At 39.0% G+C, this 22528-nt stretch overlaps 1 protein-coding gene across 2 annotated transcripts in view; it reads right to left on the reverse strand.

The window, feature by feature from the left end:
* The window catches only part of SNX13 (sorting nexin 13), a 122463-nt gene that overhangs the window by 33138 nt on the left and 66797 nt on the right, over window positions 1-22528 (reverse strand). For both annotated transcript variants that reach the window (XM_019534274.1, XM_019534265.1), the window contains exons 10-16: window positions 19174-19312; window positions 18047-18135; window positions 16315-16414; window positions 13508-13701; window positions 11547-11651; window positions 8457-8589; window positions 2798-2835 (exon numbers count right to left, since the gene is read on the reverse strand). In XM_019534274.1, coding sequence (XP_019389819.1) covers window positions 2798-2835; window positions 8457-8589; window positions 11547-11651; window positions 13508-13701; window positions 16315-16414; window positions 18047-18135; window positions 19174-19312 — 798 coding nt within the window. The remainder of the gene's footprint in view (window positions 1-2797; window positions 2836-8456; window positions 8590-11546; window positions 11652-13507; window positions 13702-16314; window positions 16415-18046; window positions 18136-19173; window positions 19313-22528) is intronic.

The following is a 22528-nucleotide window of genomic DNA, read 5'->3' on the forward strand; positions in this document are numbered from 1 at the left end:
AACACTCCCTCCCACCCCAGCTCCCTTCCACACTCCCTTCAGACCCTTTGCTCCTCACTGCCCTCATGGATCTGCAAGCAGAGGGCAGTTGCAGCACCTCCTTGTCATTGGCTATGGGCCAAGGGCAACAGCCCAGTAGCCAATCAGGATAGCAAACTAGGGTGAGGGTGCCGTGGTGTGCTGTGTGGGGTCAGCAGTGCCCAGCATGCTCCTCCCCCTCCTCCGAGTAAGAGGCAAAGTGTGGGAATGTGCCAGGGGAGATGCCACCACCGCACCCCAGGGTGTGCTCAGTCCCCACCTGCTTGTGCACAACTCCTATGATCTTTCCAAGTGCCCCTGGGAATATGCATACCCCGGTTGACACCCCTTGTTTTAAGAGATAATAGGATGCAATTATAAAAGTAGTTTTACAACTTTGTTTTAGTTTTGGGCAGGGGTTTGAGTGAATTTTCCAAAATAGATTATTCTAAATTTAAAAACAAAACCAACAAGCCACATAACATCTTACCACCAAGACTTAATGCACTGCGTTGAGTAACAAATATTATCACACACCTTAAAAGTAACCCTTTTCCTATTCATAGGCTGTTCTGCTTTATATAAAACTTAATGACACAAGGGAGTTGTTCCTATGCGAGTCGGCTTCTACTCTAGACATGGAGCTCAGCCAGAAAAAACAAATCCACTAGTAGTATCCAAGCACCTGCATAAGCACTTCTGCAAACCCAGAATAGCATTGAAAATTAGGAAACCAAGAAGTTTCTTCACTCAAAGCTAGCTAGAAAGAACGAACATAGATGTCTCTCTCATAAAAGCACAGATTGGTGGTAAGATTTTATTTTACTCTTTTAAGCACATGCTTTTTACAATAGGGTTATGAAATATGGAAAACAAAGTATTTATTGCGTAGAGTACACTTTTCAGGACATAATTTTATTAGCTATTTTAGGATATTGTGCACATACATACACATGTACACACGACTATAAAGCCACAGTATGGTATTAGGATCGTCACAGTAGTCATGGTTTGGGAAACTATGGTTAAGCACAGCAAGAATTTAACAAAGACTAGTAACCACCATACTGTCCAAAATCACCAAGTACCAGGCTATCAAACTTTGGTCTTTATTTGGCTGTCAACAGCTTTTTTATTAAAAAAGTGTTACAACCTGCAATTTATGTGCAATGTAAAAAAATTAAACCAAGTGTTTCTTTGCATCTTAACTTCATGAATTTGACAGCATCAAGTATCCCCTTCCAGATTTGCCAGCTGCCAGCATTCCGCTACCAATGTATATTTTATATTTTAACCCCTTAAATCCCAATTAAGTCAAATTAAATGCACCATTACACAATTCCTCCCAGTACCACCCAGAGATGGTCTTACATACCCCAAAGGGTATGTGTACCACAGTTTGGGACCCTCTGGGACAGTGCATTTCACTGCAGAAGCTGATTATGTATCTTCCCCCTGTATCTGTTTTCATATATCATCAGGTGAGAAAGAGAAAAGTGATTAAGAACTGTGAAATTGCCAAAATTAGTAAAAGAATGATCTTTCGGGATTTTTTTGGGGGGGCAGAGGGGGGAGGGTGAGGGTGGAGAGAAATGGTATAGATTTATTATTTACTAGCTGAATTTAATGTAATGTAGTTGACTTAAGCATCTTGATGATAAATATTAGTATCCCTATGATTCCAAACCAAAGTGTCTTAATTACCTGGAATCCCAAGGCAGAGGAATTAACTAGCAATTATGGATTGCTTAAAAAGTATAAATCAAGAACCGTTTTCTAAGGCCTGTAATGTTATTTAAAACTTTTATCTCAAGCTCTTTAGGAGCTTCTTACAACCGTCACAGATGACAGAATTTAGTTTGTATATCTTTGGCCTCATCCACATGTAACTTTGAAGAATAGAGAAAGGTAATATGAGACGTGCTGATTTTTCATTTTTAAATGGTTAAGGTTTAAAGCTGCATAGAGTGTTGGGCCATTTAAAGTTAAGTGCTGGAGAGAGCAGATAAGGCAGAAGAGGGCAGAGTAAGGTAACCCTATAGAAGAGGGCAAGATAAGTTAATGAACAAAACTATGACCATCACACATTTACCAATATAGGAACATATAGTTATGTAAATTAATCTGTAAAATGTATACTGTGAATGAAAAGATTCTAACTAAGTTAAATATTTCTTGCTTTAAATAAATGCTTCAAAAACTTGAATGTTCAAGATGCATTATTAAGACTGATACGGATGCATGTTGAGCAATATTTTTAAATATAGTCAGGAACCTGGACTCATTTACCCAACTCGAACAAAATAAATACAATCTTGAAATATGTAATAAAAAAAACCAAACAAAAAAAACCAAAACCACTGAAGCCTTACTTTCAGAGAGAGATTTTTCCGATTACTCTTTTTGGACTTTACAGTGTATCCTCAAGCAAAGCAGCATACAAGTTTTCACTTTAGTGCTTATAATCTATTTGGATAGATATTTTATGCAAAAACATTTTCTTCCGAGTAAGAGTTTATGTAAATGCATCCCATTTTCATGTGAAATATTTTTTCAAGAAGTATTTCTATATAGGATCTAGATTTACTTTTTAGCACTCAGCCTATGGTTCAAACAAGCAAACAAGAACTGTTCAGTTCAGTCCAGTCCAGTCAAACAGCCAAGACAAGCTGCCATTTTACTGCAGCTGCATATCTGAAAAATATATCCCTCATACCCACATACCTGAAGCTGTTTAATAAAAGTTCCATAGCATGGGGAAAAAATCCACAGCACTTACCAAGTTTATGCTGCCTGTTGGCGACCCATTAAATGATTCTGTGGAAAAAAAAGAAATAACCAATTTAGAATTCCAAAAATGTTTTCTAAATGTTGCTGTAACTAAAGGTTACACTAAAGAAATAAAATCATGTCAGCTACACTAAAAACATTAAAAGAAAAAACAGATATTGGGTGCATGCCACAAGTTGTTCAAATCTTTGCTCCTTAAGTCTCTAATCAAAATATGTACATAAAAAAAAAGCGTGCAGCTGCAACTAGCAAAGAACAGAGTATTCATACTTCAGAGAACAGCTTATTTTAACCTCATAGTACAGCAGTAAAATTATTTAAATTGTTGTTAAGGCATCATAGCAACTCACAAGTTAAAATGCAAGACTGAATGCAACCTTTAAAATTTGGCTGAACTTGCACTATTATACTGATTTTTGATGGGGGGAATACTTTGTTTTGTTTTTGTAAAGAGTTACCTATCGTTAGAAAAAAATTATTCTTTTGGATTCTCACAGCTGATGATTCAGTCAGAGCTTCCAAAGTTAAATCACAACTCAAACCTTGGTTCCTTTTGTATTTTGAATATTGAAATTTTTTTTGAATAACCAACTAACGTTCAAATGGAAGTCAACGGACCTATCAATTGTTGCATGATGTTGTTACCCACCTACCTTCCTGTTAACTAGCAACTGCGGGACACAAATGGGCAGCATAGAAGCAGTAACAACAGCAGCTGCTTTGGCTCCTAGAAGCAAAACAGTGCCATCATGGGTAGCTCTTGAACTATTTTTGACTTCAAACAAAGATAGAGACTGCTCTCAAATCATTAATATTCACACAAATGACTAATTACACCTTCCTGTTGGATAATCAGGAATAAAGATATTGTGCCCATTTTGCTGATGGGCATGGGGTGCTCAGGTCACCAAAGCAACTAAGATATAGTCATTCTCATCTTGGACAAGTGACTTCAATCCTAGAACTATACTGGTCTCAGGCCAGTGTCTTATCCTACCTCAGAGGTCAACAACTGACTGCTTGTAGTTGGGATTCAGCCCACAACTGTGGGTCTTTCGCTATGTTCAGCAGCAGTGGTGTACACTGTCCTTATGCTGCTGCTGGACAAGGAGAAGCAGTGGCAGCAGCAGGAGCTGCTGCTAAGTCCTAATGCCTACCAAGCCACCTCTGACCCAAGCTAGGTCAATTCCAGCTCACAGACTAAACTACTGCTGACCACTCTACTGAGACTACCATTTCTACATGGGTAACAGAGCAAGGACTCTCCCAAAACGCCCTGAATAATACGACTCACTTGAGCTTCTAAATGCTCGTAATTCCCTTTCAAAAGCATACAAACCTATCTCAAGACCTCCCAGGCACCACAACACATTTCAGAAGGAAGTAAAGGAAGAAATAAGACTTGAAATGGGACCAATTCATATATGAAAACAAACTATGCTCATCTATATAACCTTAGGATCTCTCTGGCTGTAGACAGACAACACTGATTGAAGATGAGTTGGTGCACCTAAATGGGAGCCACTTGATCATGACATCCACTCTATCCTGGAAAGTTTGTTATACTCTTAATATTTTACTCTTTCCATAAAGGTATTTTGTCATTTATTGTAGGTTGCCCTGAGCCTTTTGTGAGAAGGGCAGCATATACAATTTAACAACTAAATAGGGTAAATTTACTGTGATTTGTAGATTCAAAGTGAAGCTGTTTTAAAGTCATGATTTAGTTTCATTTGCCACAGGATAAGAATGGGCAAAAGAGAGTTGCAATAAACCATCTGACATGCTTATTACTAGCAAGTCCCTCTCTAAATTTACAGAGGTTCATCTCTCTAAGCACTCCAGTGTAAAAACCTCCTCATAGTTGCTTAACTCGATCATAAAGCTTTGTTTTCCACACTCCATTTTGAAGTAGTCCTATATGAAAATGCTCCGTCCCACTGACCTGTTTCCCCACATATCTACCCATCTCATCACTTCCTTCCCTTCAAATACAAAACGTGGATCTAGTAATTGAATTGGTTCCAAGTGCTATGCACTTGGAAACACTTGAGAAAGAAATGTTTCAGCCAGAGGATGCAAGTAGAAGGCTAGGGCACTCTTCAGTGTGCAAAGGAATAGGCTGGGGGTGGGGGGTTATACAAGAAGTCTAATAAAATTATGAAGAACATGGACAAAGTGAACCAGGAACTGTTATTCACCAAGTCTCAGAAGACTAAAACTAGGGGGAACCCACTGAAATTAGACCAGTTTGAGATTAACAAGCAGAAGAGCTTTTTATGCAGCACAAATTCTAGAACTCATTGCCACCAAAGGTTGTAGAATCCATTAGTTTAGTCAGTTAAAAAAAAAAAAGGGGGGGGGGAAGGGGACTACAGAAATTCATGGATGATAGTTTCATTAACAGCTAAAGCAGAACAGTCAGGGATGTCTCTTTAAAGCAATATGATGGATGCCAGGGAGAGAATGTCAAGGAACAGATCACTCTAGATCAGCGATTCACAGCTAGGGTGCTACAACACCCTGCTGTGTCCTTCATATGTGCCACTGTTAGCACTGGTAAAACTCAGATTTCAAAACAGAAATCCATAACATAAAAAAAACCCACAAACATTTCTAAACTTGTGATCTTGGAGATCCCTGTAACAGGAAAAAAAAATGCTCCAATATTTTTCTACAGTCAAAGATGAGTGAAAAGTTAAGGTGCTGATATTTTCCAGAGGGTGCCTTGAGTCTAAAAAGGTTAAAAACCACTGCTCTAGATATGCCCTGCTCATGTGCTCTCCCCTCTAAAACATCCATTTCTGCCACTGTTGGAGACAGAATACCAGCCTATGTGAAACACTGGTCTGACCTCATATGGTATAATTTTGGGTTCACCCCTGGCTGGCACATTTCAAAACACTGCAGTCTCCTCTCAAGCTACCCCTCTCTGCTTTCAGGAAGTGGGGGCAGAGGGGAGAAGAGAAAGGAAAAGGTCAAGGGGTGAAGTGGTAGCAGGGGATCCCATCCCCAAACACTACTTCTTCCCCTTACTGGGAAGGCTAAAGGAAATTGGTGCAAAAAGGCCCACCTACAGCACTGGTAGGGATCCTAGGTCTGGCAGGGAAATATACACTAGGATAGCGCACTAGAGCTGGGTGTACATATATCAAAAATGAAATGTTCCAAAATAGTACCTCATTTTAAAAGGTACCCACTTTTGGATTACTTTACCCATTTCTGGAATGCTTCAAAGGTCTAGTGCATCTGTACAGCTGGCCCTTAAAATATGTTTCAAAGGCCATTAAAATGTTAAAAATAGTTACCTCTGTTTGCACCCAAAGTAGTACTCCTAACATCTAAAACACTTTTTAACAGTTTTCCTGAAGCATGTTTCCTCCAACATTACTTTAATTTACCTTTAAACTTATACCAGAGATGAGACTCAGCGTGGCATAAAAATTATGTTCATGTGTAGATATGGTTTGGTTTTTTTCTGTGGGAAACAATTCTGTTACAGACAGAGGACTTCAGCTAGAGAAGAGGGAGCAATGAAGACAATATCTGCACCAAATTTCTGTAAGCCACATTCAAAACATATTGCCCTTACATGGAAAAGTTTGTGGTATAGTACAATAAAGAATACACCAGTCTATAAAAAGGAAGTGCAAGCAATTTATTATGGAGGTAAAAAACCCAAGTATATTTGCATCTATGATGTTGAGCATTACAAAATGTATATGAATTTAGGTTTAACTAGCTATTTACTATACTTAAAGACTGATGGCAAGGCATGTATTGAGAAACTAAGTAGATGCCTTCTACTCTACAGGCCCAAGTGAAACACCACATTATAGTCCATAAGACCAATATTTCCTTGTTACCCTTACCTCATCATATTAAGATGTACCGGGGGGGGAGGGGCATTGTTGTTGCTTTTAATTATAGTCATCTTGTTTGTACCGCAAAGAACCACAAATTGACTTTGCAGACTGTCTGGAAAAAAAACCCTGATAGCAACAAACCAAACAACCCAAAACAGAGCACCGTTTAAGGGGAATTTCTAAAATCTATTTTGCATTAAACAGCTTACCACAAAGTAAAGATTTTGCTATAGCTAATTTGATTCTAGATCTACAAGAAATAGAAACCATGGACTGTATGTCCAATTTCTCAGAAGAAAGAAGGTAGTCACTTTTTCCTGCTTCAGAACAGGGGAAAAAAAAGAAAGAAAGAGATACCTAAACAAAATATCAAAGCTAGCAGAACTTCATTCAATAGCAGTTATTGGCTTTATTATTTATCTTGATACGCCCTATGTTTATACAAACTGGGATCTCTGTATGCCATTGACAAGACCACACAAGCTATTTATTATGTATAGGATGTGTTAATACTTAGAGGTCTGCAAAGACAAAATTATTAATAAAATGGAATGGTCATATTGAAATGCTAGGAAGAACTATATTGAACAGCTTGATCAAAGTAGAGAGGACAGAACAGTTATGAAAAAAAACTCCCAAGCAAGAAGCAGAATAGATGGAGAGGTAAAATGAACTAGCTAGCACATAAATATTGGTCCACTAGGTTCTATTTTACTAATTTAACCACTCAGAACAGTGGAGAAATTCCAACTCAGCAATTTACAAATGAAAAACACCACACACACACACAGTAAGGAATGTTACTGTACTTACAAACACAAAAGGAAGAAACCAAAAAGAGGTCTTTTCAACTTGTAATTTACAATTCTACAGATAAAATATACCACTAGAGGGCAATAAAGCATAGAAGTACACCTTTCACCATCAGCCAATTCCAAACTTGGTATATGAACAGATATAGTTTTTATACACTTTTACCACAGTTCAAAACAATATATTTCATATTGGTAAGGATAAGAAATGCATACCCTTCCTCAGCCTCTAAAACCTGTATCATGGTACATGAGAAAAAAGGGGAGAAAGATTTATAAAGAGAAACTTGGTTGATAGAGAAAAAAAAAAAAAACAGGTAAAAGGAATTTGCCCAGACTCAAAGACAAGAAACAAAGGTCTGAAGCTATGAAAACATACGTCTGAAGATCATACGCAATATTTACTTTAGTTTAAAAACTTATAACTTAAGATCTTCACAATATGAGATGTACAGCATTTGTATACAAATCACAGTCACGCAAAATCTCTGATACTGTGGAAACATACATGTGTAGTAAATAAATGCATTTTTAAAACTAAAACAAACAGCTTAACGTAACAGGACATATGACCTCACACTAGAGGCCAGTTTTAGCATGTGGATAAAGAGAAAACTGCAATGAAGTCAGAAATGTATTGCATCCATTATCTCCTGTAGGCAAGCTACATCAGAAATGTAGGCACAAAAATTAAGCTTTGGCTCCTTACAAGTAACAAATACCCATTATATTTATAAGCGATAACGATATTAAAATATGCCTTTATCTGGCTTCTGTAATAATGCAGAATTCTGTAATAAAGAATTCTAAAATTTGAAAAAACTTGTCAAAACTACAGAAGGCCACAGTAGCATGGAAATGAACTAAGAGGAACAGAGGAAGGCATTAGAGACAGCCTATATTGATTTATTTACAGTTTGAGAAATTATACTTGAAATAGTGAAAAGGGAAAAGAAGTTTATGACCTCACCTCCTTCACCCTCATCTGATCCTCTGAAACTAGGATCCTTCAGCATATCCAGTTCAGCTAGCATGCGCACATATAATGCATTCTGTTTGAATGAAGGGTAGAATTTTTCATCCCGCAGCATCAGGTCATACACCTTATTGAATTAAAATACCAAGATTAAAACTAAATCACCACCATAAGTTTCTATACAAGAGCCTATTAAAGTTCTCAGCAAATTGTTTTACACACCTTATTTTTCCTGCCTACACGCCTCCCCTCCCCTTTGCTATACTTTTAGCTTTCCTTCAAACCCTGCTTCTGTAGTTTCCAATTAGAAGTATACGCAGTCCTCAGACCTACGACAAGATGTGGATTTCAGGAACCAATTCTAAGTTGAAACATTGCAACTCAGAACCAATTTTCCTACAGGAAAATGTTATAAATAAGGGACTAGTTCCTGAACTAAAGTCCGATATCCTACTTTCATCAAAAGATAACCCAGAATTTTGTATTCAAATTATAGATGAGTAATATAGCTACATTAATTTTCTTATATTGTAAATAGCAATCAATCATATTGATTTGGAAGGGCTTCTTTGAGGTGACTGATGGACTTTTTGAAGGGTACTTGGCTGGAGTCTTCTCAGGAGTCCTGGCTGCAGGTTTTTCCTGGAGTCTTGGCTGCTTTCTTAAAAGAAAGCATCCAAGGAAGTTTGGACAGATGTTCTCTAGGGAGGTGGGCAACGCAGCAAAATTATTCACTGGAGTCGCATTGGATCAAGCACTGTGAAGTTGAAACTGATGTCAGAAAGTTGAAACAGGGTGTCAATTTATAAACATTGTATGAGAGAAACATTGCAACTTGAAACGTTGCAAGTCAAGACTGCCTGTATAAGTAAATCTGCTCAGATTAAAACCTGTTACTAGTAAGCAAGATGTTAAGTTATGCCTCACTGCTATATATCTATATAGCACACACAATGACATAGGCTAGGGACACATTCAAAAAGCCTGAGCCTGAATTGATTCAATCTTTGCAGGTCAGTCTAACCTGCCTAGGCTGAACCGGTTTGTAACTGTACAGACATCCTGACTGGACTGAAGAAACGTAGACACATGCCTAGTGGCTCAAGCTAGAAGCTGGGGGATGCTAGAGCAGCCCTCCTTCTCCTCTGCAATGCTGAAGCCCGCAGGCGGTTGGTAACACAGCATTTAGTTATGCAGCTGAGAGTTACACAGGGAGTTTATAGCATTTAGCACCCCATCCAGAAAAGACGGACAACCCTCTCATTAGTTAAAGCTCATCTTAAGTAACTTTTTCCAAGGAAGAAATGGAGGGACAGGACATTACCAGCTGCCTTGTTGATTAGCTATAAAAAGCCTTAAGTGGACACTGATCCACCTGCCTTTGTCCTGTGCACCTTACACAGACACCTCTCAGCATTAAGTAGCATACCACATGCTGGCTACTGTCTATGCTGGGGGAGAGAGGAGGGAATCCCTGCTTGTGCAAGGAGTTGGGGGGAGGAGGGGCAGGGGGAAGCTAGGCAGACCCTGCTGTGTCTGTCATCTCTGCCCAAGCTCAAGCCAGGGAGCAAAGGGGCATGGCCAGCCCTGCTCTGGAGCAGAGCGCCCCGCCCAGTGCTGCCAAGCATCTGGCATGCTGTGGGACTCTGGTTTAAAAAAGTTAAACCAGGAAAGGGTCTGGGACAGACATTTCATAAACCAGGTTTGACCGAAACCAGTTAAGTCTGATACTATATTCAACCAGGTTCATCTCAAACCAGTTTCAGCTATTTTCAAACTGGTTTATGTGCACTGAGCATCTGTCCTGTTACAGGTTTAATCCAGTTTGTATGTAATGTCTGTCTCTAGCCAGAGTCACTGGAATAACTCATTATGACCTCACTGGTTGTCCTGAATCCTCAACGAAAATAGGAATGAGGTAGCCTGTCAGTGAAAAGATGTCATTTGAGGATGGCAAAATACCGCAATATTCTGGTACAGTAACTGTGATAAGAAAACCAGAACCTCTGTCATCACCTAAAGTCTGCAGAGCTTAAAACACAGCACTCATGAACGACCCTTAACTCCACATGGAGGGGGTGGGACGACACAGAGACACAGCCATGGCAGGGTAGCCTTGGGGACAAAGAGGTAGCCCCTGAACTTCAAATAATCCTCTCTCTAGCAACACACTAACCAATTGCATGGAAGTGTAAACTAAATTTGAGTGTTAGTAATCCAAGGCTTTTTCACCAGACCAGTAAGCCTTGTTCTAGATCCAGAAGCTAGTTGTGCCCCTTCATCAACACAGATTCTATCATCATCATCACTGGACCAAACATGGGTTCCAACATCTATCATAGTAATAGACGAGCAAGGGTTCATTCCCTTGCTTATCTATCGATTTGTCATATACACCACCACCACCCGTCTACATTGGTCAGATGAAGCAAATTTTATGCGAATGGATGAACACACAATCTGACATGAATTCCATAGAGAAACATAAGCCTATGGCAGAACGCTAACCTCCTAAGACATTCCATAACTGGCCTCAAAAGTAACTGCCTTTAAACAAAACTTATAAAACCAAAACCAACTTGTTTCCTAATTTCACATTCAAGTAGTCATCCGTGGAAGAAACTGTTAGGTATGGTCTCCAAGACTCTTGATTCTTACCCCATGACTAGCTTTCATAATCCCCATGTCCTTCAGCATGTTAACTCCTTTGTTCATTCCTTTTGACCTCTTCAACATACTTTTTCTATTGAAATTATTTTAATACCCCTGCTCTCTGCTAGTCCATCTACACATCTGATTAAGTACACATTACCTTAAAAAAAATTATGCCTCTCAACTAGCTAGTCTAAAAAGGTGCCACCCTACCCAGTCTTCTACAAACCTATTATTCAAAATGTGCACTAGTAACAGCACTTGTTTTCCTGTGGATTTATGTACCTAAATAAACAAAGAATGACAAATTTAAGGATCATGTTGCTTGTGTACCTAATTTCTTAAAATTTTCACTATGAAGTTTAGCTGTTACCATCAAATGCTGTAATGTAGGTCTTAATGCTTATGCAGTAAGCTATGAATACATTATACCTTTCTCTGAATGTCATCGAAGAGTTCAGGTGTTGGGTCCTCATGGTTCAGTGTTTCTGCCAATTTTGCTACTAAGCAGTCATCAATATTAACTCTTGGAGATGCCTATCAAAGAGATCTAAATTAACTTGCATAATGTTTGACGTGGGGGGGGTAAATACAAAAATCTCCAGAAAATGTTAACTTTCCCTCTTTAGAATGCAAAAAATAGGTTCACCACACAGCTATGCTACTTAAAAACGTAGCAATAACTTAAGGATGTGTTTTTTCTTGGTGTGTATGTACACACACACACACACACACACACACACACACAGTTAAACAGCTATTAGTAAATGCTAATGATAATTACATGAAAGAAAAAGGAGATGATAGCAAATCTGAACCATCTTCATTAACACTTCAGATTTTCTGGGATTGAATCCAGTATTACATGTACTCTTGAAATACACTCAGTGTTAATTCTTTATTAAAAATTCTCACTAATATAAAAGTGAATTTAAGTAATATCCCTGTTCAAATTTGATCAGTTTTCCAAAAATCATATTTTTAGTTTATGTTGTTTTTAATATTTTTAAAGTGAATGTTGTACTTGTGGAATGTCCCCGGTTGCTCTTACAGGATACAAACACAAGTATATCCTCCAAAGATGCTTAACCATGAAGGAAGAATCAGGAGGGATTACTGAACTGACTTAAGACTTTTGTTTTCTGCTAGAACAGCAAAAATGGTTTAACTGTGTTAAAACACTTTTATGCACATAACCAAGATACTTAAGCCACTAAGGCTGCAAACAGATGGTGCACTTATCTCGGAATAAAGCCAAAGTGTACAGACATCCACACGTTTTTATCCCAGGATAAATCCTGAAGTTTCCTGGGTAAGTAGTTATTCTGGAATAAACTGTAACATAGCACAAGATGTTTGTACAGTTATTCTGGGATAGTATCATTGAATCAATAGCAGAGAGGTATTACACTGAGCTACTTACTAGACCCTGCTTAGAAGGGTGGTGTGTGTACATGCTAATCCCAGAATCATTTTGTTCCAAGACAGACTATTTATCCAGAGATAAATACAACGGCTGTTCCTAGCCTGACACATCAGGTAGATCATTAACCAGCACCAAGTTCTGACCACCACCAAAATAAGAGATACATCTTTAAAAGGTAAGGGACTTAGAGGCTAGAAGCAAAACAAACAAAAAAGAAGGAAATAAATGTTAAATGATGTTTGGAAAAGTAATTTGTTGAAGAAAACCGTGCGAGTGGAGCATAGATCAAAAACACTAAGTTGTTTTAGTTTCCAAGTCAGCTATCACAAGCCCGATGGACTATCAAGTTGTACCAAATACATACATAATGAATAAGGGATAAATTACTCATTCAGTGCTCTACCTCTAAAGTATCCACTCCTGCCACCGCTGGAGGCAGGCTACTGGGATAGACAGACCATTCATCTGACCCAGTATGGCATTTCTTATCTTGTTAAAATCATGTAATGAATAATTTAGATATCCAAAAGGGGATAACAAATCATTTGGTTTGAAGTGAGAAGACACAGATGAAAGGTTGCATTACACAGCGGCACCCTCTCCTCTCCAGCCACTGCCCACCCACCCAAAGATTCTCAATTTGTAAATTTTTTCAAGACTTAACTTTTGCTTCCGTCTTCTAACAACCAGCCAGCTTTTGATCAATGAAATGTTTGGCAGGTTCTCTGTGTACATGCCACTGTTGTTTTATGAGAAAGTTAGCAAGAATAATTTACATTACATAATACAGGGGGCATCCTTTCAGGCATTAACTTCAAAATTTTGAACTCAAAACAGCTAGTTCCACAAGATCCATTTGACAAGCAATTGGCATATCCTTCCAGTTTTATCTGGACTCTGAGTTTAGAATTGTAAATTTATTTTACCATAATGTAATTCCACAAAACTCTGGAAAACATATTGTTACCTTCTCCGATAAGTATTGCTCATAGATCCCAAATGCAGCTGCTCTTAACAGACCCTTGGTTTGATTAGTCTGATGCTTCCCATCTTTCTGCCAGCTTTGCAACACCTCCAGCTGCTGTTGGGCTGTAACCCTGTACCCTTCTACTGTCATCCAAAAGAAAAGATGTGCTTGGCCTCCAGTCTGCTGCATGTAATCTATAAAAAAAATCAGATTTATGTAATTATACCTGCTTGGATAAAAGCACATACCTAAGAGTTCACCCATATTGCAGTACAAAAGCCAGGAAAAATACCCACACATTAATATGGAAACTATTTTATGTGCTAAAGCTGAGTCAATACTGACACTCAAACACTGTCATGAGGAGCCAAAAATAGAGAGCTACTGCATACCAATGACCACCAGTAAGCAAAATCCATGAAGTAGAGGGGTGTTCTTATTCACAACTGAATCATAAGCCATAGCTATACAGGATATACAAACATTAAGTACAGAATATAAGAACCAGGTTAGAAATTAAGCAGCATTCTAAAGATTCTATTTATTTATTTACCATTTGGAAAAGGGTAAATGGACAAGGTAAAGGTGCTGAGGGAGTTGGCTGATGCAACTGCAGAGCCACTAGCCATCATCTCAGAGAACTCATGGCGTACTCGGGAGGTCCCGGATAATTGGAAGAGGGCAAACAGTGCCCATATTTAAGAAAGGGAAAAAGGAGGATCCAGGGAACTACAGACCAGTCAGCCTCACCTCCGTCCCTGCAAAATTCAGGGAGCAGATCCTCAAGAAATCCATTTCTAAGCACTTGGAAGAGAAAAAGATGATTAGGAACAGTCAGCATGGATTCACCAAGGACAAGTCATGCCTGACCAACCCAATTGCCTTCTATGATGAAATGACTGGCTCTGTGGATGTGGGGAGACCAGTGGATGTGGTGTACCTTGATTTTAGCAAGGCTTTTGATACAGTTTCCCACATTCTTGCAGGCAAAATGAGGAAGTATGGGCTGGATGAATAGACTGTAAGGCAGACAAAGCTGGCTGGGGCATCAGGCTCAGAGTAGCAGTCAATGGCTCAATGTCTAGTTGGCAACTGGTATCAAGTAGAGTGCTCCAGGGGTCAGTCCTGGGGCCGACTTTGTTTACAGTCTTCATCAATGATCTGGAAGATGACAGAGTGCACCCGCAGCAAGTCTGCAGATGATGCCAAGCGGGGGGGAGGGGCAGCGGCAGGGTGGAAGGAGTAGATACGCTGGAGGGTATGGCTAGGATTTAGTGTGACCTAGACAAATTGCAGTTGTCCTTGTTGAACCTCATGGGATTGGGCCAAAAGCAAAGTCCTATACTTAGGATGGAACAAATATCTCATGCACCAGTACAGGCTGGGGGCTGACTGGCTGGGCAACAGCTCTGCAAAAAAAAAAGGACCTGGGGCTTACAGTGGACAATAAGCTCAATATAAGCCAGCAGTGTGCCCTTTTGTCAAGGTTAATGGTATACTGGGCTGCACTGGTAGGTGTGTTGCTAGTACGTCAAGGGAAGTGATTATTCCCCCTTTATTCAGCACTGGTAAGGTGACTTCTGGAATACTGTGTTCAGTTTTGGGGCCCCCACTACAGAAAGGTTGTGGACAAGCTGGAGAGAGAGAGAGAGAGTCCAACAGAGGGCAACAAAAAAGGTTGAGGGGCTGGGGCACATGACTTACAAGGACAGGCTGAAGGAACCGGGCTTATTTAGTCTAGGAGACTGAGAAGAGACTTGATAGCAGCCTTCAAATACCCAAAAGGGAGGTTTGCAAGAAGGTGGAGATAGACAGTTTAAGTGGTGGCAGATGACAGAACAATAAGCAACGATTTCAAGATGCTGCAAGGGAAGTTTAGGTTGGATACAAGAAAGAATGTTCTCACTAGGAGGGTAGTAAAATACTGGAACAAATTACCCAAAGGGATGGTGCAATCTCCATCCTGGGAGGTTTTCAAGACCCAGCTAGACAAAGCTTTTGCTGGGATGATCTAGTTGGGGATGGGCCTTGAGCAGGGGGTTGGACTAGATGACCACCTGAGGTCCCTTCCAAACCTATTTTTCTAGGATTTTAAAGTAGGCATGAAAAACAATCCAATCTTGTTTAACTGCACAGCAAGACGAAATATTATATGGTTCAATTAGTTTAAAGAAGTCTGTTTCAAACTGACAATATCTGCAAACTTTCTGACCTTTAGTCCAATTTTGTGATTTACTGTAGAACTTAACAATCAAGAGGGCACACTGGTCATTCTTACATACGAATAGATTCCAAAAAAACATTAAGTCAGTTTTCAGGGGTTTTTGATCCACAATGAACCAAGGGTTAATCATGGACTGCTAAACATTTTGCAGCCCTCCAAACTCAACTTTAAGTTATTACTGTCATGTGTAGCCTCATTACACTTCAAACAAAATATCTAGAACATACAAGCAATGTAACCAAACTTAAAATCAAAGAGGCTTCATCAGTTCTAGTAGTAAGCCTCACTTAAAAGAAAGGGAAACAAGTAGAATTGTTCCAGAAAGAACAAGTATTCATATAGTCACAAGATGGCTAAACTACCTCTGAAAGCTTAAGACTACTTCAGCATTTGGAAAAATATTCAACATCAACTGTAAAAATCTTACTAAAAAGCGCCCCCCAAAATAAAAGCCACTCAATTTCTTCTAGATAAAAGAAATGTACACACTCATTAGGTATATTATGAAATTGATATGCATAGTATTTTGGGTTTGTAAGCTCCTACTTGAGTGGAGAGAATCAATCTTTAAGTTAGTATTTACCGATAAAAAATTGTAGTGCAACATTGTCTAGCAGAATGTAGTCCAAAGGGACTGTGCAAAGTTTTCCAAAGTTTGCTGCCAGTTTCACAGTATCTATTTCCTGCAAAAAAATAGAGCACAGCATATTATCAAAAACATGATAATCCCACTTCTTTTTTTGCAGGCACCTCAAGTGTGTTTACCAGTAAAAAGCTGTTTAAACTAAAGCAAGATTTACTAATTAAATTTTCAGGTTACTCCTAAAAAACAAGTATGGGGAGTGGGGGGTGGGAGAGGCATTAGTGCCTTAGAAGAGCATTTGATGGTAGAATAGATTATTCATGTCTTTCAGAAAACTGGATTCTGTTACTGGTTCTGCTACAGTATGGGATCCTATGGGATTGCTGTTCAAGTCACTTGACCTTAAAAACCAAAAAAACACAACCCAAAATACCTTATTGGATGAGCACTAAGCCTGTTGATAAAATTGCTCATCACAACCCTCTGAAATTTCTTCTACAGTATAAGTCAGCAGAGCCAACCAAGTCATATTCTGAAGTTTGCGCATCATCACTTCATGCTCATAGCAAGATATAAATCAATCTTCACTAAGGTCTAACATTCCATATTTAAAAGTGCAGTAGTACCCAAAGACCTCAGGCATAGGCTTTTTCAGGCCGTTTAGAGCATCATGCAAAAATAAAACCCCTGTGGGGCACAAACCTGCAGCTAAAACTAGGGATCCTCCAAAAAAAAAAAGACAGAAAAGCCTGGCACACTGAAGTATAAGTTACATTAGTTTCTCAAACTCCACAAAAAAGTAGAGGGTAGAAACTGGATAGTAATTATACAAGCTGTTAGAACATATAAGGAGAGTTTCATGAATTTTTTTTCCCCCCTCATGTGGGAAACTTTCAGACTGATGAAATGTAAAAGTTGGATTTGTGTCCCAAGCAGTTTACCCTACAAGGCTGAGTTTGTTATCAAAAAACGATTTCTCAAATCTTATCGGTGTTTAGTTTCTTGCTTTCAGGTGGCTTTCAAAAAGCACACAGTTTAAAAAGGAGTTTAAAAACAGCTTATCTTTAAAAGGACTGAAATACAAAAATTTGCAACTTGCAATAGCTACTGTTAGAACTACAAGTTCAAATAATACTTTCTAGCAGAAGACAGTAGTGAATTTTCCACAAAAATAAAATACAAAAGGTTCAAACTTTAGGTGGCATGTACTTGGTAGCCATGTGGGTTCAAGACAAAAAGACCTACAAAAAACTAGAACCCTTGGTTCCAAATGATACCTTTTATTAGACCAACTGGACAATTGCTAATAAAAGGTTTCATTTTGGAACCAAGAGTTCTAGGTTTTTGTATGACAAACTTTAGCTGCGCACTCATTTTTTGTATATACAGTGGAACCCATATTCTTAGCAGATTTAAAGTTCCTAACCATTGTGCTTTGTGAAGCAGCTGAGCACATGTATATATAAACAACTAGATAGGATAGTGATATTGATCCAGATGACTAGAAAAGAAGCACTCAAGTAAAAGCTACAGCAAGCAGATAAGAGGGTCTCTTAATTGAGCATCACATTTAAAAAAAAGAAGCTGCAAATCACCCCAAGAAGGAGAAAAACCTAGATTCTACTGTACTGAATACAAAACCAACACCCACCATTTTTCTTTACAAGTTTGAGAATTTGTAGCAATTTACCCACAATCCACGGTGATTAACACTAACAGAAAAAATACTTACTTTTCCTGACTGCAACCTCTGTATTCTTGAATCACATACTTTAACAACATATAGTAAGCTGTTTATTTGATTTTTTATAGTGTTGATATCTGAAAACAAAGAACAAAAAGACTAAGCAGTAGAGGCAGATATACATTAGTTTGGGGAATAAACATTTGACCCATCTTGAGATTGTATTTTATGCATTCCTTTGTTTTGTTCCTATTTTTAATACAGCATTACCTGCTAGGCTGGGTGTAACCTTCACACCCCAGAATTTTCTCCTCTTCTCCAAATTCAATGTCCGAGTGGAAGAAATGAAGTAAAACAAGAAAAAACACTTCTCTTACTCTTGTCAATTTAACTACGTATTGATTGTTTATTCCCAATTTTACTAAATTAAATACTACTGAAACTCATCTCAGCAACCAGGTCATTTTACTTTAATGCACAAGATCATTTTATCAAAATGCATTTTAACAAGATGTTCAACTATGAGATATCATCAGGGATCTGGGTTTTCCATTTGCCATGGAAAAAACACAGATTCTCATGTGGCAGAGGAGAGGGGCAAGGACAGCACAGGCAATGCTACAGCCATGGCTGCTAAGGTAAGACACAATGCTGGCACAGAGTTGTGCCCCTCACGGCTACCAGGTGAGCAGAGGGCACTTCACCTTAGTGGCCATGGCAGCGTATCGTTCATTCCCTTCGGCTCCAGGTCCTGCCTGCTGAGCTGCAAAGGCAGCCCCGGCCTGGAGCTGGTTCAGCCTGGCAGTAAGCCTGAGCCCTGGTGTGGGTACAGAAATCTGGGGAGGCACATACCCGCCTTCCTCACACATACACCCTTCCCCACTGGGGGGGGGGGGTTTGCGAGTCAGGCTTTTAAAAAATTCAGAGAATTTGCGATTTCTTAAACAAAAAAACAGGATCCCTGGATATCGTGACAAGAGAACACGAAAAATGGAATTTAGATGGAGACTCTCTGTTCACATCACGATAGAAAACCTTGAGTTTGATCTGTCTGCAAAGCATTTGAACATTCAAAACGTATTAAGTTAAGAGTTTGCCTTTAGTTAAACTAATACTTTTAAAACAAATCATCCTGTTGGTCATTTATTTCTTTGTGAAAATTAACACACACTAACCATCTCCCGCTGTATCCAAGGAGCGCAGATACTGGAGTTCTTCTCCTGCCTTATCTTTGACTGCTTCCAACTCCCCTATATTATCACTTAATTTAATAATGTTCATAAAGGCCTCATAGTTGCAATTGGAATCACGAATCTAAAATATTTGGAAAAATTACAGCACAAATCATACAAATGAAAAAAAAAGACATCCATGGCATAAATTTCACAGTAAAGTATAAATTAGTCAATTAAGGAATAATGGCAATTGATATGGTACTGTATGTACATCACAGGCCTCACTAGAACATGGATTAATGCAACTGTTAATCAATATGTATACAAATTACACAGAGGCCTTGCTAACAGCATGAACCAAAGTAGGCCTCACTAGAAAGAAAAAAACTAAGCATGCCATATACAGCTTGTACAAAGTATGCTGTTTGTCTTTGTAGGTGCTTTTCAAGGCCAAAGTGAATTGATAAGACCATTACAGGACACAAACAAAAAAATAAGAGTGACTTGACTAACAGTTTTCCATACCTGGCAGGAAGGTCGCATTAACTGGTGAGAATTAGGATGTATACACTGTAAAACATGAAGTTGTCTGTGCATATCAGCAGCATTCAACCTTTTGGCCCTCTGAGCCAAATGAGTGGTATGGGGCCACCCAGCATGCATCCACCAGGATTGGGGTTCCATACTCCCTTGTACACTGGATCTAATGGGCAAGCCTATGGCCCCCCAACCTCCCCAGACAAGGTGGGAGTTGACAGGCTAGATGACAAGGTGTCCAGGGCTGAGTATCCCGGTGTATATAAAGAGGCCTAAATCCCCTTCGTACACCACACCAAGTTAAGTGAGCAAATCCATTGCATATTATGTCTGTACCATGTCTGAAAATAATTTAGCTAGCACTGTGCATCACCAGCTGGTCATGGATGCCAACACTAGGCATGCTGGTAGACATCCTTGCCAAGCTTTGTCACTATGAGCCAAAGCCTACAGTCTTTCTTGTTACAAGGCAGTAGAAGCATACCACCATAGATGGTATCCTGAAAGCACATGTATAGACCATCCAAACTGAAGGAGCATGACATTGAGAAATACTTAACTGCTAGAGTCAAATAATTTTGTTGGCCAACAGCCCTAGCAAGTCTTGCTTTTAAACACATTCCATATACCATCATGACCTCAAGAACAATCCAACAATCCTATTAAACCACAACAGAGAAAAAATTAGAACTGCTATCTTGAATTTGTATCCTTGGGGGAAGTAATTCTGCGCAGAAGTTCAAACTTTTAAAAATGTAGTTTAAAACTAAGCACAGATGTTTGTGGGCTATACATTTTATTACACCAATTGTGTGGTTGGCATAAAAGTTAGACCAGCTTTTGAATGCAATACATTTTTCAGTCTATTAGAATATTTAGTGTTTATAAAAACCTAAACTTTCAAAGATTTTCAAGCTGTTTGCATGGAATTAAAAAACCTAACAGTGGGATTCCCCCAGCAATGGTGTCCACTTGGGTAAAAAGCCAGAAAATGTAAGAGGCAGCAAAATGATTATTGTAGCTAAACTGTTCTCAGTGGTGGCAAATGACAGAATATGAAGCAATGGTATCAAGTTGCAGCAAGGAAATTTTAGGTTAGACATTAGGACCCCCCCCATAAAACAAAAAAAAACCCCAAAAACAACAAAAACAAAAACAAAAAAAACAAAAAAAAAAAAATCAGGATGGTGAAGCATTAGAATGGATTGAATCTCCATCCCTAAAGGTTTAAGGCCCTGCTCAAAGACTTGGCTGGAATGATCCAATTGGGGCTGGCCCTGCTTTGAGCATGGGGTGTCAACAGTCCTTCAACACTATGGTGCTTAAGCCTTTTGCCCTCTGGGCCAGATCAGGCCTTGGGATCCAACACCACCCCTGCCCAGTGCTGCTACACACTGGAATCAGGTGCCAAAGTAAGACACATGGGATCCAAGGCTCCCAACAGGTCTAAGCATTAGGCAGCAGGGGAGCAGTGCCACCACTCCCGCACCACCATATTTTCAGACCAATAGGAAGCACTGCAGGCCAGATGATATAGGACAAGGGGGGCCAGATCTGCCCAAAGTGTTTGAGTGCCCTTGCTATAAAATATAAATAATATAAATATAAATATAACAGCAATCCCACTGAAGATGAAAAACTCTGACTCTCCTACAGTGCATACCATCACTTTGTACCCAACACATGGCTCACTAGCCTCAACCCATCTGACCAGAATTTATGATACAGCCCTTAGAGGACTGTGGCAGTCTTTCTTGGTTTGTGCACCAGATCAATTACCCCACAATCAGATTCCAGAAATTTTAGAGAGCCTATTTATACCACTCGAGTCCTTTAAGAGTGAAAGTAGACAGCAGAGACTGAATATTTAACCCAGGACACCAATGCTCCCATCGAAAACCCTAAAGCATTGCCATGGGAAGGAGAGGGAGAGGTGGGGGGGAAAGAGAAAAGAAAAGAGCTGAGGGGAAGAAAAAAACAAACAAACAAACAAACAAACAAAAAAAACAAAAACCCTGCCAAGCTTTCTTTATGAACCAAGCCCAAAAGAACCAATATTCTTAAAGTGTATTGGGTATTAGAGGTTAAAATGCTGAAACCAAGCCAGGGAACTCAAACGTAGTTCCTTATACTTAAAAGGTAAAGGGAAAAAACCTCCAGAAAAAAAATACCCCCTGTAGGCCTTCTTTATATATAAAAGAGGGCAACAAACCAATCCATTAATGTAGGTTTTATGTGACAAGTATAAAACAGCTCTTTTCTAAAGAACATAAATTGGTATAAATATTATAATAAAGGTGATACCAAAACAAGAAGCATCAATGGATTGATGGCAAAAGAAACAAGTTGGGATGGACTTCACAGAATGCTCAAGGAATAATTCAAACTGAATTTATGCAGCAAGCCTAAGTAGAATAGGCACAAACATGCAAGAAAGAAGAGAAAGATTAAAGTTTCTTTAAAAGAAGAGTTTGGTGCCTACAGAACAGTATTATTCTTTATACAGTTCGACTTCAGGCAGCTCTCAACAGGAAGTGCTCAATACCAACCCATGTTATTCAACCAGAGAACTTTATGCAGGAAACCTCAAATATGTCAAAAAAGTTAGTAAAATGACTATGTCCCATTTTAATAAAATCATATTTACCTTCTCTGCTTTCTCTCTCTGATGGGGGCAGAATTTAAGCACCGACTTTATGCCAGCTTGCTGAATTAGAACTATTTTGAGAAGCAGCACGTGAGTTATAGACAGAAAAAGCAAGTAGTACATAAAGTCATCAAGTAGTTGGGGTTGTTTTGGTTTTGTTTTGTTTTTTTT

This window comes from Crocodylus porosus, unplaced genomic scaffold, assembly GCF_001723895.1.
Source record: "Crocodylus porosus isolate Cpor-Errol unplaced genomic scaffold, CroPor_comp1, whole genome shotgun sequence".
In the NCBI taxonomy this organism is placed as follows: Eukaryota; Metazoa; Chordata; order Crocodylia; family Crocodylidae; genus Crocodylus; species Crocodylus porosus.